General features: G+C 37.1%; 1 protein-coding gene across 2 annotated transcripts in view; it reads right to left on the bottom strand.

Annotated features, from left to right (window-relative positions):
- Positions 1–653: 653 nt before the first annotated feature.
- The window catches only part of BANK1 (B cell scaffold protein with ankyrin repeats 1), a 316,316-nt gene continuing 297,254 nt past the window's right edge, over positions 654–19,715 (bottom strand). For both annotated transcript variants that reach the window (XM_058547580.1, XM_058547581.1), the window contains exons 12-17: positions 15,817–15,998; positions 10,402–10,465; positions 3,905–3,934; positions 2,825–2,880; positions 1,531–1,595; positions 654–1,279 (exon numbers count right to left, since the gene is read on the bottom strand). In XM_058547580.1, the coding sequence (XP_058403563.1) occupies positions 1,536–1,595; positions 2,825–2,880; positions 3,905–3,934; positions 10,402–10,465; positions 15,817–15,998 (392 nt within the window). In that variant the 3' untranslated portion in view covers positions 654–1,279; positions 1,531–1,535. The remainder of the gene's footprint in view (positions 1,280–1,530; positions 1,596–2,824; positions 2,881–3,904; positions 3,935–10,401; positions 10,466–15,816; positions 15,999–19,715) is intronic.

Here is a 19,715-nt window from a genome sequence, read left to right as displayed (position 1 = left end):
GGTTGAATTGTAGGCGTTGGTCACAGGCCAATATATGGAAGTTCTTACTTTAGAGATGATACATAGATTTGAATTTTATAGATGGAAAAAATTATAGAAAAGCAGTTTTCCTACTGCTTTTCCTAACTCTTTGGGTGGGACGGTCCACAGAAATGGGGCCTCAGTGTGTGGAAGGACACGCCATTTCTTGAAAGCTTGGATGTGAAACTACGGACTGAATTTACAAATGTCATAATAAAGAGCACCTCCTATTAGGGATTAATCAAACTACTGTAATATGTTTTAAAACTTGAGCTTATTTGAGAATGTTAATAGTCGAGAAACCTATGATCGATGTTTGGCAGAATCACTTTAAATTGACATTCCTGTCACTTCTTTGAGAAGCTAGAAAAAAATCATTTGTTGTTTACTCTATGCTATGGGCCCTACATGGTGAAATTAATCGTTTATTTATTTTTAAAAGTTTTGGTAGACTTCTCTCTGTAAACCAGTAGGCAGAAGAATTTAGTGGTTGATTGTCATGTATTGATTTTGAAAAGTCAGACATAGCTTTAAACATTCATTTTATTTGCAGCGATTGTGCATGGAAATCATAGAACGATAAAACTGCATTCTATTCTAAGCTAGTAAATTGTTTCCAAGAAATAAGTTGATGAAATTATAAGCCTTTTAATAAGGAATACAGGTTATAGAAATGTATATTAAAATGAGATACAGAAAGATAGAAAAACAATGTTCTAAGGGTTATATGCAAATAAGCACTAAATAAGGGAAGGTTTCTGCAGACATGCAGTGACAATAATAATTAGAAGCTTTGAATGTGAGAAATTCAGAAAATGGACCAGCCACTTGAAAGGCAAATACGTACTAAACAAATTTGTATTGTCATGGTTACTCCAAGGACAGGAGGAGTACACTATTAAGGTTAGTGCCTCAAACAGGCCCAATAACTTTGCTACAGAGCATTTAACTCCTCTGCTCTTGTTTTCCTTTAATTTTCAAAATGGGACATCGTTGCTTCAGTGGCAAAGTGCATTGTAAAATGCAAGAATTTTCAAAGAATGCAATTGCTCTATGGCATTCAATTTTAATCTCGATATACCCATCTGAAGCAGGTACAATGCCAATAAATTGTGGCAATAACAAATTCTGAAATCCAGAGGATCGCTTTTGCTTTCAGAGTCTAGATTTGCCCTGAAGACAGCAGGCAATCCAAATGCAAGCTTGCTTTATCCAGAAAGCACAGTGTCTGCAGATTCTTGCATTTCATTATAAGAACCTGAAAAGGAGATCACAGGAAATGTATTAGTGAATAATGGATCATCAATTGAACTTGATTAGCTAGCATAAAATCACCCCTATATATAAATCTTCCTAAGGAACGATCACCTTTAGCTTGAAAAATACATATGTTTATCCTTTCAGAAGACAATGAAATATTTAAAGTATTCTGTTTTCTAGACAAATGATTCCTTCAAGTCCCTAATAAGCCTGCTTAAGGTTTTCTAAAAAATATAGCTGATACTTTACCTTCTTTAGTGATCTTTCCTGGAACAGAAACCAAATTCTTTTTCACCTTGGAGTCGAGCAGGAAGCTAGGGAAAAAGACCAAGAAGATAAAGAGGTAGCATTTCTCCATTTTACGGCTGAACAAAGAAACGTGATCAAGTCAGAGTTGCCTTTCACAGTCATGGAAAAACAGCTTTGTAGAGGCAACTGGGAAGACAATCTCCATCTTAAAAGGAAAGAATCATTGCAAAACTCAGCTACATCCAAGTCCTTGAGTTCAAATTTTATTTCCATTTCGAGAGTGAATAGCCTAAGCACTGGGAATTTGTATTCTTTTCCTCTTATCTAAAATCTTGCTCTCAAACAAATATGCCATGGTTGTAGAGTCTTTCAGATCTTGTGGAAGGATCTCTGTCTGACAAAGATATTTTCATAAACTCCTGGGCCTGGGTGGTACCCCACAATCCTGCTATAGTCCAATGAGTCTAATGAGTCTCTATACTGTAGACTCATTAGTCTAGAGCTCATTGGTGGGCCACAGAATAATCCAGAAATGCAAATACTTCAATCAGTTCTTCGGCGCGAATGACTTCTATGGTTACTCATGATTTGTTTCAAACATAAGAGAGCCTAAAGGGTTATTAAAATTTGGTAAACTAAAACTGGTCCATTATGAAAACTTACCCAGGGCTCTAATTCTGGATTTTAGCAAGAAATCCAGCTGCCACACCACCCTGGGTAACTGCAAATTTCTTACATCACATATGTAGGTAGTTGGAATAATATGAATTTTATGAAGAAAAATTTGTGGTCAGGACATTATCAGTATTGTCTTGAACTGGTCTCAGTTTTCAATTGCTGCTGTCTTTGCTTAGTGTTATTTTTGGCTTCTCATTAGCAATTTATTTTCAGTTAACTCTACAATACGAACAAATACACGTTTACATGAACAATATTTGGGGGTTATATTTTTTACTATAACTAGACTTTAAAGACTGTATACATCATGGTTCAAATAGACACATCATATTCCTATTGCTAAAGAAGACGTATTCATAACTCCTCTAAGAGTTATTGGGTCTGTACAAGTTGAATTCAGACACATTTTAGTCTTGGTGCCTTTTTCTTCTGAGTTCCTTCTTTGCTTTATTTCTTTAAATTACTGCTCATGCATTTTGCACACAAATGCTTATGTAGCCCATTTTGTTCATATGTGTTAGAATGTTTCAAAGCATAGTCAGGATAGAAGGCTTTTATGTTCTTTTTCCAAAAGTTCATTTTTGCATTTATAAAAATTAAGATAAACACAACCTACCTTATTGCCGATGGGTATGTTACGCAACATATTTTCATTGTGGACACTTTCATTACCTAGAAATACAAACTCTGTTACTATCTCTTCAGTCATTCACACATTTAATGATTCACTTAATCAAGACTTAAAAAAATATATATATGTGTAAAGAATAGCATATGAGTAAAGAGAAAAATTGCTAAAGAGATAAAAAGGGCATATTGAAAAGGCACTCTTGGCATGTATGCAATTAATTTCTCCTACCCATACAGATTGACTTGGGTAGGATGCCGAGGAATTGCTTCAGCTCAGAAACAATCCAACACCTTTGAATAACAACCTCCTTCTTTTTCTTTTCCCTATTTATGAGGATCAGCCAACTGCAAAGTACACTTCTTATGAAAACCCGCTCCTCCTACTCCCCGTTGGCCCATGCTACCTGCTCCTCCTGCCCATCCCACAGGCTTCCCATTGTCCATCCCAGCCCCGCGCTGGGTTCTACTGCTTCTGCATTCCCACAGTCAGTGCTGAGGTTCAGGCTGTAGACAGTTACTTCTAGATTATCCAACAGCTCCCTAGCTGGTCTCTAGTTCCTCTTTGCCCTCCCAACATTCTGCACACATTCCTCCCCATCACACTAAAGTGAACTACTTTCTCAAGTGTTATTCTGATTTCATTGGCTCTATCAATAACCCCCACTTATCAACAGCTCTATCATCAGCTCCCATTTACATATATCATCAGTCTTTATAACAATTCCCCACGGCAGAATTCTCATCTACATTTTACGTACGAGGAAACTGAGGCCTAAAGAACTCAAGTGACTTGCCAAAGGTCATAACTAGTGAGTTGTGAAGAGCCAGGTCGATCCAAGTTTGAAGCACGTCCCCCTTCTACCATATCACAGTGCTGCTAGCATTGCTGCTCTAGAGCCACCTCACACTTATGCTGGATGTCCAGCGGTCTTGCATATAAATATAAAATCTATGTGAGTTTTTACACCAATCTGCCTAGTCATATTAGGTTTACACTGATACTGAAATTGGTTTATTAAGTGCTTTGTTTTACTCCAAAATCCTTCAATAAATACCCCAAACTTACCATTTGGATGGTGCACAATGGTGAGCTTATCTAGAAGACAAAAAAAAAACCCACATTCTACTGAGTTTTGCTCAATATTTATCCTAAGCTCTCCTTTATTGGTTGACTACTTCTGGTCATTGAGGTGACTATGAAATTTCACAGTCTGATTTAAAAAATATTAATCTCTGGCCACTAAGTGTGCAACTTTTGCCTGTTTTCTTCCCGACACTTGTCGCAAGGTGTTATGATTTTAGATATGTTTGACACTGAATGAAAGCTCGCTGCTCTGCTTTAATATTCTTTTAGCCTGAGCTACTCCGTTCTTTTTTGGAATTAACATTATTCAGGAATAACTACATACAGGATACTTCAAGCATTTTTAAGTGTACAGGTTGATGAGTTTTGACAAATCTATACAACCATGTACCTATCACCCCTGCTAGGATAGGGAACATTTCATCTCCACAGAGAATTCCCTTGTGCCCCTTACATCACTCATCACCTCACCATTACCCCTGGCGACCTGTCATCTGATCTCTACCTCTACAGATTAGCTTTATGTAGAATTCCAGATAAATGGAATCTTACAGTGTGTACGCCTTTGTCTCTGGTATCTTTCACTCAGCATAATATCTGCGAGATTCATTCATGTTGTTGTGTGTGATAGTAGGTATTCCTTTTTATTGCTGAGTAGCATTCCATTGCATGAATATACCACAATATAATTATCTAATCTTCTATTGAACATTTGGATTATTTCCAGTTTGGCTATTATAAATGAAACGGCTAAGAACTTTTGTGAACAAGTCTTTGGATGGACATAACGCTTTCATTTTTCTTGGAAGAATACCTAGGAGTGGATTGTCTAGGCCATATAGTAAGTCCATACTTAACTTTTTCGAAGTCATCACACCACTTTATACTCCCATCAGCAATGCATGCAATGCATGTCCAGTTGTTCCATGTCCTAATCACTAATTTTGACAATATTTAAAAATTTTAGCCATTATACTAGTGTATTGGTATCTCATTGTAGTTTAATTTGCATTTTCCTGATGATTAATGGTGTTGAGCATATTTTCACATGCTTATTGGCCATTTGTTTTTGTAACCTAACATCTAGGTGCTAAAAGTGCTCATTGGCTGTCATTGCTTCTTAGTCCTTTCAGCAGACAGAGCGAAGGAAATGTACATACACATACAACTATATTTCTATATCTATCCGTAATATATAGTAACAGCCATGAGTTGTTACACTTTAACCTCCAATTCCAATCCAACACAGCAAGATTCATTCTAGCCTTCTTTTTTCCTTAGTTGTAATTTCTTTCTCTGACAATAGGAAACCTGGCTCTCATTATCCATAGTACATTTATTTATTTACTCAGTCCTAGAACATACATAAAGTAGTTTTGAAATTGCTAAACTATACCCCTATAGAGAAGTAAGCTCTACTAACTGGAGTATAGAATACAATTTTCATGTTCTGTTTTTTTCTTTTATTTTTATCCTCAGAATATACTGTTTTCTAAATTTATTTATGTTAGTTTTTTTTTTTATCTCGTGTCGGTGTAAATATGTTATTTATTTGTAATACCACTAGGTTCATTTTCTTCTGCTTATGTTCCATTTTTCCCCCTTCCCAGCCCCATCTTTGTTTGTTGAATATGTATTCATATTAACAAAGTTCTAAAAGTCAGAAACTATACAAAGAGGTACACTCAGAGAAGTATAGGTTTTTTTTTTTTGAGTCACTTTTGGCAAGTTTTCTTTTTTAATTAATTTGTTCTTTTTGTCTAAGTTGTTAAATGTACTGGCAAAAAGTTAATTATATTTTCTTAGTATCTTTTTAATATCTGTAGGGTCTGTTGTGATAGCCTCACTTTATTTTCCTGATATAGGTAACTCTTGTTTTCTCTTTTTTCATGATCATTTTTGTCACAGGCTTATCCATTTTAGTTATGTTTTCAAATAACTAATTTTTGGTTTTCACTATTGTTCATCTCTTTCATTTTTCATTGATTTTTGATCTGATCCTTATTATTTCTTCTTCATACCTCTTTTTAGATTTAGTTTGCTTTTCATTTTCTGGTTCCCATAGTGGAAATTTAGATCATTGATCTTAAGCTTTTTGTCTTTTCTACTATAACATTTATAGACATAAGTTTACCTGTAAGTACTATTTTAGCTGCATTCTAACAATTTTGATATGTTCTGTTTTCATTATCATTTATGTTGAAATATTTTCTTGTGATTTCTTATTTGACTCATAGCTTATTTTGAAATCTTGTATTTAATTCTTAACTATTTTGAGAGATAGTTCTAATTTCTTAAATTCTAATTTATTTTTGTTGTGGTAAGAGAATGTAAGATTTTTAAAAGACTGATATCTTTCAGGAAACATGCTCTGAAGATTTCAATCCTTTGAAATTTGTTGAAACTTTTTTTTATAGCTGAGCATGTGTCCTGTCTTGGCGACCCCTCCATGTATACCTTAAATATACATGTATTCTGAGTTTTTTTGATGTCTTGTTCTGTAAGTGTCTATTAGGTCCAGTTAGTTGATAGTGTTGTTTAGATTTTCTACATTATTGATTTTTGTCTACTTGTTCTATCAATTACTAAAAAAGAGGTGAAAACATCTCTGAGTACTATCAAATTTTGCTTCATGAGTTTTGATAAAATGCATAACAACTACATATACAGCATAAAGTACACAGATATTTAGGCTTTTTATATCTTCCTAGTGAACTTCCCTTTTATCATTTTGTAATAGCCTCTTGTAATACTCTTTGTATTGAAATTTATTTTGTCTCATGTTGATATAGCCACGCCAACTTTCCTATGCTTACTGTTGGCACGGTAAATTCTTTACCAGCCTTTACTTTCAAACATTCTGTGTCCTATATTTAAAATGAATGTCTTTTAGACAGCATAAATTTGGATATTGCTTTATTATCCTGCCTGAAAATGTCTACCTTTTAGAAGAAGTATCTAACCCATTTACATTTAACATAATTATTGACATGGCTCAGTTTAACACTACCATCTTGTTCTCAGTTTTTTACTTATCCATTTTGTTTATGTTCCTCTTTTGCTACTTTCCTGCTTTAGTTTTGGTGAATCAAATAGCTTTTCAGTGTTCCATTTTATTTTATTTCCTCTCTTAGTTTCCTATTTATTTATTTATTTATCTATTTATTTTTTAGCAGTTGCTTTATAACTAAAATATGCATCCTTAACTTATCAGAGTCTATTTAGGGACCATAGTGTACCTCTTCATGCTTCATGCCTTATACTTGATCCTTCATACTTCCCACCTTATCCATTCCTCTTCTTTATACCTGATTTTTCACATTCCATACTTTGAACTTCACCATATAAACATTTTGCAACCATATAATTCCACATATCTGCATCCTCTGTCTTTGTGTGTTTGTTTTCATATCTTTTCCTTCTTTCATATGTTTTAACCTCCAACTTAAGTGTTATTATTTTGCTTTAAACACTTGTCTTTGAAATAATTTACGAGAAGAAAGAAAACATAGTATTTTATATCTACCTGTTTTGTATACTTTTCAGTATTCTTTATTCCTTGGTGTGGCTCTGAGTTTCTGTTTGTTAATATCCCCTTTATTCTGTATAACATTCTTTAGTATTTATTATACTGTTTCTGATAAGAAATACAGAATATTCTTATTCTTTTTCCTCTATATGTAATGTGTCTCTTTTCTCTGGCTACTTTCAAGAATTTCTCTGTACCTTGGCTTGAAGTAGTTTTGACTGCAAATTGCCTAGATGTAGTTCTCTTAACAGTTATGCTAATTGGGGTGTTTTGAAGTTCTTGGAACTGTATGGAGGTGGTTTACATTAAATTTATCAAGTTTTTAGCCATCATTTATTTTAAAATGTTTTGCCCCAACCTCACTCTTTTCTCCTTTGGGACTCTAATTACATGTATGCTAGACTGTGTTATATTGTCCTACATGTCCCTGAGGCTCTGTTCATTTTCAAAGTCTTTTTATCTCCCTGTTCATCATATTGGATAATTTCTCTTGATCTATCTTCAAGTTTGTTAACTCTTAGTTTTGCTTTATCCAATCTGCTGATAAGCTCATTTGATAAATTTTTCACTTCTTTTATTGTAATTTTAATTTCTATAATTTCCATTTGGTTCTTTTATATAGTTTCAGTTTTTATTCTGAGAGTTCTTATTTAATCACTCCTTAAAATCATATTTTTCATTAATTTAATTATGTTTATAAGAGCTGATTTAAAGTCTTTGCTAGATCAGCAATCAACCATCTCAGGTTCAGTTTTTATTGATGGCTTTCTTTTTCTTTTCTATGAATTACATTTTCTTATATCTTTGTGTATCTTCTTTTTTCTTTTTTAAATTGAATACTCCACATTATAGATAATCTGTTGTGTATTCTGGATTCTGTAGTATTCCTCTAATAAGTGTAGGTTCTAATTTTAGCAGGCAGTTTCATTACTGGCATGAACTTGTGTAGGCTTGGTTTTATGCTGTTTTCAGTGTTGACCTATAGAAAGCCTGAGGTGTTTTCTGAGGCCCTCAGTGGGACTGAGCCTACAAACTATCTTCCACGTGGATCTTGTGGGGGCTTGGTTTTAGGCTTTGTTAGGGCAGGTCTAGAGTGGGTCTTACTCTAAGTCATGGTCCTTATTCATGACATCTCTTGGATGTCATAGCAAGATGCCAGGTATTTTGAGAAAGTGTAAGGAGACCTTTCCACTCTGGCAGGACAGGAGCTCAAAGATCCCCAGTACAGCTTTTTCCTGGCTCTGCTCAAACTCTAGTGTCTCTGTTCTGCCTTCAGTGCCCTAGAAGCTGCTATCTTGTATGCCTTGAGTGGTCTTGCCCTGCACATGTACAGCTCGTCTCTCAGCCACAGCCTAGTGGAGACCTTCACTCCCTCTGAGGCTACCTTTCTACACAGTTACCTCTGCTTCAATGACCCATCACATACATTCCAGCAGCCTTGGCTGCCCTGAACTTTGATCTTTGCCTTTCAACAAGACTGCCTTGTTTTGCACAGATTGTATTCAGGAAATCAGTCTCCTGGGCAATCATGAAAGCCTCCTCATAAGTTTTGTCTCTGGGATTATAGACTTAGGCTGCCTATTACCTACTCCCACACGTTGGTTGCCTCCTCTTTTTGCCCAGTGTTAGTGTTTTGTGCTATGGGAGGATGTGTCTGGTACTACTTATTCCATTTTGGTTGGAAGGGGAACTAGTTGACTCACAATTAAGATACCAATGATTAAGAGTATGGACTTTGGATTCAAACAGAAATAGGTTATAGTTTCAAATCTGTGTGTCTTTGGGCTTCCTAGTTTCTCAGAGTCTCAGCTTCCTTATTTATAAATTGGGACTAATGCCTACCTCAAAGGGTTATTGTAAGAAATTAATAAGATAATATTAAGTGTATAGTATATAGTCAATAAATATTAGCTACTACTAGTTAATATTCCTTAGTAAAATTATTGACATATTTTGTAATTTTATACTTTGTCAAAATCTTAATCTTATCCCACATTAGAATAGATAACTGTAGAACTCAGTTATCTGCAAATTAGTCCTGGGTTTATCACCGTAGTTATTTTAGAAAGTATATTTCTGCTTTAGAAAACATATCTAAGAGAGCTTAAAGAATTCTCTACGGAAAAGTAGATAACAGCCCAATATTTGAAAAGAAAATGAATTTTAATAGGCTGCATTTCAACATGAAACACTAACTAAAAGCTATGCAATATTATTGAAAATGGAAGGAAGGGAAACTTTCAAGCTTTGATAGTGGTTGTTAGTTTTAATTATCAGTGCAGGCGTAGGGACTTGGAGAAAGAATGGTCAGATAATGATAACATAATTTATTTTCAATTTTATAATGTGTTGTTTATCTTTGGAGAAGATTTACCATCTTAATAATGTTTAGTCTGCATTAACATTAAAATGGGTCTTTTTTTCCTCTGAGAGCAACTGTTAATTATTAGCATGGGGAATCTGCATTGCCAAGAAGCATGCTAGCTGCAGGGGAAAGCAACCTGAGATTTACAATTTAAAATGATCCATATGTGGACAACTGTGAGAAGTGATTATATTGAGAATATTCTACTTTATTAAAAAAATATGACTCAATAATTCAATACTCTGTATAACGGCTCATAAAAAAACTGGAGCAGAATTATCTTATTTGCAACTTACAAAGAAATCAAAGGAAAGAAAGTAACTAGTATTTATTGAAGGTTCATTATGGGTCAGAGTAGGTGAAAAGTATTTTACTTGTTAACTCACACAACCACTTCCAGATGTATGTATAATTATTCCTGTTCTTCAGACAAGGAACCCCAGCACCAGGGATTGAGACACTCTTCGGGTCACACAGCTGGAAGTGATGAAGTGTAGATCTGAATTCAGGCCTGTGTGACTTCACAGTCCTTGTATTTTCCACTTCATCACTATCCTTTTTGAATAACAGGCAAATTTTACTTACCAAAGACATTTTCTTCTTCTGGCCTGTTCCCAATAATACAATCTCGTAGTTGGCGTAGTTTTTCCTTAATGAGGAAACAACCAGGAAACAGAAGTCAAGGTGTACAAATTTGTCATGGATCAAGATGAAAACATCAACTACTACTACCAGTACCCCCCGACTACTTAGTACTAATTTGCTACTTACCATATCCCGATCACCACCCTTGACACTTTACATATACTATCTTACTTAATCCTCACAACTTCATAAAGTATGTATAAAACGTCTTCATCTCATTTTACATATATGAAAACTGAGGTACAGAAAGGTTAAGTAACTCTCCCAAATCAGAGTTATAAGGGGTAGAGTCAGGATTGGAACCCAGAGCCCAGTTCTTTTGGGAGCTGTTTTCCCAATCTGACACCTGAGGAGTCTACATTGGCTATTTGGTATCCAAAAGCAGGAGGGTGACACGATGGGGATTTGTTGGTATCTGAACCCATCTCCAGCCTCTGTAGGGCACCATCCTTCCTGAAACCAAGCATGAAGAGGTTACAAAAATCTTCCCTCAGCTAGAAGAAGAGAGCAAAAACTTTGAGATAAGCTTTGTTAACTGCAGCTGTGCATATTCAGCATCATCAACAGTTGTTTAAAACTAACCAGGTCTTTCTGTCCCTCCTCAGTATATGAGTGAGCTGTCTTTCCCAGGAAATCAAGGTCCAGACATCAAGATTCAGCCTCACAAGGCCAAACACAGGCTGAAGATGAAAACCAACCAGAAAAGTCCACACAGTCAAGGGAAAGAAATTCAGTTTTCAAGGCCAAACGCAGGCTGGTGGGAAGGTGCCAACCACCACGTCCACATGCTCCCCCTCCCCTACCTAAAACCCCAGCACATGCTCTCCCTCACAACCTTTAAAACCCCTTGCCTCCCATCTTTCGGGGAGACAGGAGGAATTTGAGAGCTCTCGTCTCCTGGCTGACATCACCCGAAATAAAAACTCTTTCCTTGCCATAAGCCTGGCATTCCAGTTTTTATTTGGCCCCTCTTGTGTGGCAGGTAAAGGACCTGGGTATGTATCTGATAACATTCCTAGGAATTCCTTCTAAGAACTACAAAATCCTTCTAACAACTAGGGACAGGGGAGTAAATGATACATAACTGGATTCCCTTTCTTAGCTCATTTGCGATCCTTCTTTGCTTTCCAAATATTCTACGATGAACATCTATTATCTTTCTAACCAAAATGTAAAACAAGCTAACATTCAAAAAATCTCCTTTTAGAAGAGAACCTAAGAGTAGTGCTTTTCCTTAAGGGTTTCCCCTGAAACCTAGAAACCACGTTTCCTAAATAGAGAGTTGTTTTCATTGCCTTAGAGATGGTCTCCTAGGAGTAGAGCAAACGTTCTTCTTTAGGCCCTCAGTGATCACGAGCGAGTGAGGAGTGAGGAGAGTGAAAGGCAAGGTGTTCACCTCCTCAAACTTCTCACCTTCAGCTCCAGCAATTCCACGCGGATCTTCATTATTCTAGAAACTCTTCTATTATTAACTCTACGTTTGTGCCATATGTTTCCTCTTATTTTCTTAGGACAATACCTCTGTCAATAATAACATAACTTCACAGTTATTTCTGATGGATTCATCCTCAGGATACAAATGAATATTTTTGTAAACTATAAGAGTAATATTGAATAGTGTATGAGAATGAGTGTGTGTGTGCATATGTTGGGGAAATGGGGAGGGTATTCATTTTTTTGTTGTTTTGACTGTTGTCCAGGCCATCGTGTAAAGGAACAATTAAGGAAACAGAGGGAAAAAGCTCCTTGACATTGGTCTTGGCAACGATTTTTTGGATATGACACCCAAAAGCACAAGCAACAAAAGCAAAAATAAACAAGTGGGACTACATCAACTTAAAAGCACAGCAAAAGAAACAATTAACAAACCAAGAAAGCAACCTACAGAATAGGAGAAACTATTTGGAAATCATATATCTGATAAGGAGTTAATATCCAAAATATATAAAGAACTCATACAACTCATTAGCAAAACCCAAATAATCTGGTTAAAAAATGAGCAGAGGATCTGAATAGACATTTTGCCAAAGAAGACATACAAACGGCCAATGGGTATATAAAAAGGTGTTCAGTATGACTAATCATTAAAGAAATGCAAATCAAAACCACAATGAGATCTCACCTCACACCTGTTAGAATGGTTATCATCAAAAAAAGACACAAAATAACAAGTGTTAGCAGGTTGTGGAGAAAAGGGAACCCTGTGTACTGTTGGTGGGAATGTAAATTGGTGCAGCCACTATGGAAAACAGTATGTAGGTTTCTTAAAAAATTAAAAATAGAACTTCGATATGATCCAGCAATCTCACTGCTGGGTAGATATCCAAAGGAAATGAAAACAGGATATTGTTCACTGCAGTATTATTCACAATAGCCAAGACATGACAACAACAAACGAAGTCTGTCAATGGATAAATGGATAAAGAAGATGTGATAGGATAGAAAGAAGATAGGAATATTGTTCAGCCATGAGAAAGAAGGAAATCTTGCCATTCACAAGAACATGAGTGGACCTTGAGGGTAGTATGCTAAGTGAAAAAAGTCAGAGACAGAAAGACAAATACTATGTGATATCATTTATATGTGGAATCGGAAAAAGCCAAACACATGGAAACAGAGAGTAGAATAGTGGTTACCAAGGGCTAGGTGTAAGGGGAAAAAGGGAGTTGTTGGTCAAAGGATACAAACTTCCAGCTATAAGATAAATAAGTTCTGGGGATCTAATGTACAGCATGGTGATTACAGTACACAGTATTGTATTATATACTTGAAAGTTGCTAAGAGAGTAGATATTAAACGCTTTCACCCCAAAAAAGAAATGTCATATTAATATGACATGATGGAGATGTTAGCTAATGCTATGGTGGTAAGCATTTTGCAATATATAAGTGTATCAAATCAACATTTTGTACACCTTAAATTTACACAATGTTATATGTCAATTATATCTCAATAAAGCTGCGAAAAAAGAGGAAAAGGACTGACTGATTCTTCGAACAGTATTCAGAGTCATTGAACTTTTGGCTCTTACGGAAAGTAGACTTAGTGCCTGTTCTTGCATTTACAGGCTAATTTTGTTTTGTTTTGTTTTGCATAACCACTAACCATATTCATTATCCTATTGTCCCTATATATTAGATAAGTCAGATCAGTCTTAAAGTACAGTAGTTTTCTCTTACCCACGGTTTCGCTTTCCACAGTTTTAGTTATCCTGCAGTCAACCACAGTCCAAAAATATTAAATGGAAAATTCCAGAAATACACAATTCATAAGTTTTAAATTGCGCACTGTTCTGAGTAGGCTGATGAGATTTCGCACTGTTCTTCCCAGGACGTGAATCATCCCTTTGTCCAGTGTATCCACACTGTACATGCTACCCGCCCCAGTCACTTAGTAGTGTCTTGGTTATCAGATCCATGGTTGGGTAGCGAAGTGCTTGTGTACAAATAACACTTATTTTACTTAAATAATGGCCCAAAGTGCAAGAGTATTGATGCTGGCAATTCAGATATGCCAAAGAGAAGCCATCAAGTACTTCCTTTAAGTGAAATGGTGAAAGTTCTGGACTTGATAAGGAAAGAAAAATATCATATGCTGAGGTTGTTAAGATCTACGGTAACTTTTATATAGTATATTGTTATAATTGTTCTATTTTGTTATTGTTGTTAATCTCTTGCTGTGCCTAATTTATAAATTAAACTTTATCATAGGTACGTATGTATAGGAAAAAATATAGTATATTTAGGGTTTGGTACTATCTGTGGTTTAAGGCATCCACTGGGGGTCTGGGAACGTATTCCCTGCGGCTAAGGGGAGACTGCTGTAGTGAGTATGGTCCACCTTAAATTCTTTGTAAACAATGTTCAATATACGTACACAAAGAAAATAGAAACAACCAGGTGTTTAATAAAACAACTAGTGAAATCATTTCCAAGAAGGTATTTCAGTTGGATTACTCTAAATTGTAGGCTTTATTATTGAAGGGTCTAAGGAGGATGAAGGACAATTGATTTATTTCAACAAAACTTATACAATCTACACTGCTAGGACAGTGATTTGTAGGTCTGCACTTGAGCACATCTTGCCCATTCAGGATAAGAGGGATGTCTGACGGTGATGGCCTGGGCAGAGAGTAAGGAGCAGTGCTGTAATTCTGATCATGAGCAATGATCAGTCACAGGACCCCACAGTCAGTATGCTTTCGCATTTGTTTGGCACAAATAGTTGCTCTTGCTAGACACTGCCAAATCTGGACCAGGTCCCGCCACCAGCCCACAGCCAGAGCTGCCCAAGAGATAGGCGGTTTCTGACCAGGGGTGACCTTGGATGTGCTGGGAGAGCACTCGGCCTAAATGTCTCCTGCCTACATGCCACATTGTTTGAAATTTCACCACTGGGACTAATTTTTCTGTTGTTTAAAAATGTCTTCCTAAGCATTGTTTTTAAATAGAAATGATGTCTTGGGAATGGTAGCATATTAAGCTATTAATGATTATTTATACTTTGGCCTAAACTAGCTAATTAAATGTATTTAATCAAATAGCTGCCTGAGAACTGGTTTCTAAGGCTCTGGGGCTTTCTGTGACGAGAAGAAAAACACTGTGGGAATATTTTGGGAGTAGGAAGGCCTGTGAGATAAACAGAACACGGTCCTGATCCCCTCACTGAGGAAAGTCATGGAGCGTCTGTGGTATATTTTGTTTTCATTCTTATCTCAGAACCACCTACTCTAATCCCTCTCAGGATGTAAATTGTATTTATAGAAGACAAGCTTATCTGAAGTTTATACTCTTGGCATCATTTCTCTGCAAATCCTGACTGACCTCTGCAAATCCTGACTGACATCTATATATATGTGTATATAATATATATATATATATACAGTTTTTTTTTCCCCAAAGTTTAAGGGGAAGAGAAGATAAAACTTACTACATTTCATTTAGGACTGTTGCTGGATATGATTTCAACCGTTTTCTTGTCCCTTTAAGCCTGGTCTACATAACACATTCTTCAGAATGCTGAGCACAGGCTAGTGTAAAGATGCTTCACCCTAGTTTCAGCGGTAAGACTTACAGAACATTCACTGTACTAAGGACAGCTCTATATGCTGATTAAGTGTTAGCTCTGAGACACAAGTCCCAGCATTGAGTCCTCTAAAGGTTTGTAAACATAAAGACTGCATAGTTTCAAACTTCTAATTGGTAGTTTGAAAACATCTTTTTTTTTTTTTTTCCTGTGGCTAATTAAAAACAAAAGAACAGTTACCTGTATTTCTGGTGAAGACTAAACATTTACAAGGAGGCTAGGAGCTTAGCAAGTGAGCGAGTGTTCCAGAAGTGATGGGGTCAGTATTACCTGCTGAATCATTTCCAGGCCAGTCTTTCCAATCTGCCATTGTTTAAATTTCTCCAGAGCTTCGTCCACAGACAGCTTCCCATTCTTGACCTTCTCCTGCAGGAGGATGAGCTCTTCCTGCCCCACAGCCAGGCAGCCCCTCGCAGTGGAAAAGGCTTGACTCTCCGCCCGAGCAGCTCTGTCTACAACATGAGGGAAGGGTATTGCAATCACAAGTCAACATGTGACAACTGGAGAAAAAAGCACTCTAAAACATAAGCAGTTTGAGTTTCTTGTTCTAATCGGTCTATGAGCAGTTACAGAATAAATCGGTACAATTTTTTTAATTTCTTTCCAAGGATTCTGGTTCCTGGCACTAGTGTTATGGGTAAAGAGCGTCATCACTGAAAACACACAGGGTTGAGAGGGAAAGAACAACAGCAAAGATTCTGAACCACACTCATTGTGGGAAGTGCCAATGTCATGTTCTTTCTCTGAGGATTACTTTCATTCACGCACACAAAATACTTAGCAAAGTGCCTGCCAAATACAAAGGTAAATCAATATTAACATTATTATTATTTTTTTTTTAATTTTTTGTTTATTGCAGTAACTGGTTTATAACATTGTAAAAGTTTCAGGTGTACATCATTGTACTTCTATTTCTGCATAGATTACATCATGTTCACCACCCAAACACTAATTACAACCCATCACCACACACATGTACCGAATTATCCCTTTCACCCTCCTCCCTCCCCACTTCCCCTCTGGTAACCACCAATCCAATCTCTGTCCCTATAGCAAATATTTTTGTGGAATAAACATAATCTCTCTAGTTTTGGGAAGAGATCTCAACCAACATCCGAATGTCACAAGAGGTTTAGGATTATTTGAAAATTTATTCCTGAAAAATTTAAAATAAATAATTGCTGGTCATTTGGTAGTGAACTGCTTCCTTTTCAAAAAAGTTTATTTTGGAGCACACCATGTGTTATTTGGTTAGCACAATAAGAGCGCTAGAAGGTCCGATTTCCCACGTGTGGCTGTTAATGTCACACCAGAGACTGGCCTGAGGTACAGTGCTAACAAATTGCAGACCACGGGTGAATTCAGTGTTTTTTTCGGTCCCACATGGTCTTTAAAGACATAAGTGAACCTGTATGCCTTTAGAGACGCTATGTGTGCTCCAGGCTGCCCCAATCCCTGTCACTCCTTCTAGTCATGGAGGATGTCACACTTGTGCTACCTGCCTGGAGGCAGAACTCATTTGAGTTTGTACCTTCTCATTTATATATTTCTATCAAGTCCAAGATACTCACTGGATTATCTCGGGAGGGACTGGGTCACTCAAGAGCAGCACATGTCTTATGCTCCATCGCATCTAAATATGCCCATAGAGTCTAGAAGGAGAGAATCGTGTTCTTGCCCCACTGTGTACTAGTGAGCTGTCCCTGGGGAACTCGCTCACTCCTGGGAGCCCTTCTTCAAGGAATGGATAGATCTACTAGACTGTATCTGGACCAGACCGACAAGGATTTGGGAAACCGGGAGGGCATTCAAATTCTAGAATAATACGGATTCGTTGATCGTGTTAGGAACAGTTAGTCTGGAAAAGGGAAGTTTCAAGTACTCGACAGCAGGTTTTAAGTATTTAAGGGGACTTGAGCCTCACGGCTATCTTGGCATGATCTCTCCTGTCCCTCTCAGTTTTGAGAAGGACTCTAGCAGTGAACCTTGGAGCAGGGACACAGAGGGGGTCCTTTCGGAAAAGACTCACACGCACACAAAACTGCTCCGTGGCCAATTGGCCTGATTCTCACTGGGCTTTTTTGGCTTGTCTTTTCTCTTCAGAAGTCCTACTCTCCTAGAATGAACAAGATGTCAACAGATTCTATACTCTAAATCTTTTCCTTCAGGGATGATGGAGCGTGAAATCCCAGGGGAATGGGAGAAGCACAAGGCAGCCCGAGGCTCCCTGGGTCAGCAGCGTACAGCACAGGTAATCATCGAGATCTTGCTTCTTACACCACTCGCTTCTCACTGGCCACCACACTCCAACTCATTCCTGCAGTGCATCTACAGTAGGATTCTGGGTGCCATTCCTTCCAGCGTGGAGGGGTAGCATCACCAGTTAACAGCTATGTCACGAACCTGCACCTCACTTCTGTCCTCTCTTTGCCTAAGTGTGAACCCATTTTTATCTCAAATAACCCATGCAGCTGGATTTTCTGCTTCTGTGGAAGTTGTCTCAAGGAAAGTCTTCCCAGAAAACTGCACCAGCTTCCGTTTTCCTATATGTACAGGTTTAGCTGAATTAAAAAAATACTGAATCTTTTTAATAATATTCATTTCCGTTACCGCTTCATATTTCAAATTCTAGCTACTAAAATAAGTAAGATGACTTTTTGGGGAGCGATGGAGTTCAGCCTTGTGTGGTTGTGCGGAAAGAACAGAAGAACAAAAGTTAGGAGCAGCAGAAGTTCTAGACTGATCAAGTCCTGAAACGGAGTCGTTTACGACTAGACTAATTTTACAGACATCTGCTTTCGCTTCTTTTTTTCACACCTAAAAGATTAAAGCAAATTGTCTTCATAAACTACTATTAGGCATGACACGGTGCAAAGGAAAATAATTTAGGCACTTTGCCACCTTTCCTCCCAAGGGCAGACTAGTCAAACCGAAACCTGTAACCTGTAATTTTTAGTAGGGTGTGCAAAATTGCTTTGTTGCATTTAGATTACTATTTTATGGGGGAGTGGAAGGATTTTTTTCCTTCTTCCCCAATTTAACATTTATTATTAGTTTATTTTCAAAGGGTTAGTATGAGTTTAACATAATTTTCATTGGAGAGCATTTGTCAGACTGCTAACTGTATGTATTGCAGATTCTTGGTCTCTTATTGTAAAAGCTTCAAGACAAACTATAGTTTCTGAAGTTGTAGTTTTTTTATGCGTGAGGAAGATCAGCCCTGAGCTAACATCCATGCCAATCCTCCTCATTTGCCAAGGAAGACCGGCCCTGGGCTAACATCCGTGCCCATCTTTCTCCACTGTATATGGGATGCCGCCACAGCATGGCTTGACAAGCCGTGCGATGGAGCGCGCCCGAGATCCGAAGCTGTGAACACTCGGGCCGCAGAAGCAGAGCGCGTGCACTTAACCACTGCGCCACCGGGCCAGCCCCTAAAGTTGTAGTTCTTTTGGATCAATTTGTGTTTACAAGATTTTCCATTTGAACGAATATTGGTCACACAAACATCAAGCAACCTGTAGTGGTGAGTATATGAATCTACAGATTAGGCAAGAAAGTGAATTGAGCTTTTCATGAAAATTCTTTCTATCACCGAGTGACTGGCTAGAAGAATAGTTTTCACTGAAAATTTGGAAGGGAAGAACTTGATTGCCCAAGAACATGGAATTTAAAATATAAAATATTTACTTAATAAATATTAGGTGGTCATTAAAATACTAACAATAATTAAAATGACCATGTGGCAACATAGACAGTGCTTTTTATATATGACAAATACAAAAGCAGGATATAAAATTGTGTATACAGTAACATTTTAATGCTATAAATGTACACATAACAACGCATGGAGGGGAATTTGTAAGATCATACAAGTGGTTCTGTTGTGATGGCATCAGAGGTGATGACTTTTTTCTAATTTCCGACTTTCTATAACAATACCATATTGTTTTTACAATATGAACACTTCTCCCACTTTGCTAATAGGTTTCCCCATGGGGAAACACCACTCCAACCATGCCGTACCATGCTGCACCATCTCACCAAACTGTTTAGTGAGCAATTGGAAAGAACCTGTCAGTAATAGAACTTAACAAACCAGTGACCAAGATTTAAATCTGAAGTTTGTTTTTTTGTTCTATAGCTAGAGAATTGGCAGGAAAACAAGC

This window comes from Diceros bicornis, chromosome 8 (assembly GCF_020826845.1).
Source record: "Diceros bicornis minor isolate mBicDic1 chromosome 8, mDicBic1.mat.cur, whole genome shotgun sequence".
Lineage (NCBI taxonomy): Eukaryota > Metazoa > Chordata > Mammalia > Perissodactyla > Rhinocerotidae > Diceros > Diceros bicornis.
Note: the sequence above shows the minus strand (reverse complement) of the source record. Positions and strands in the feature narration are given on the sequence as shown.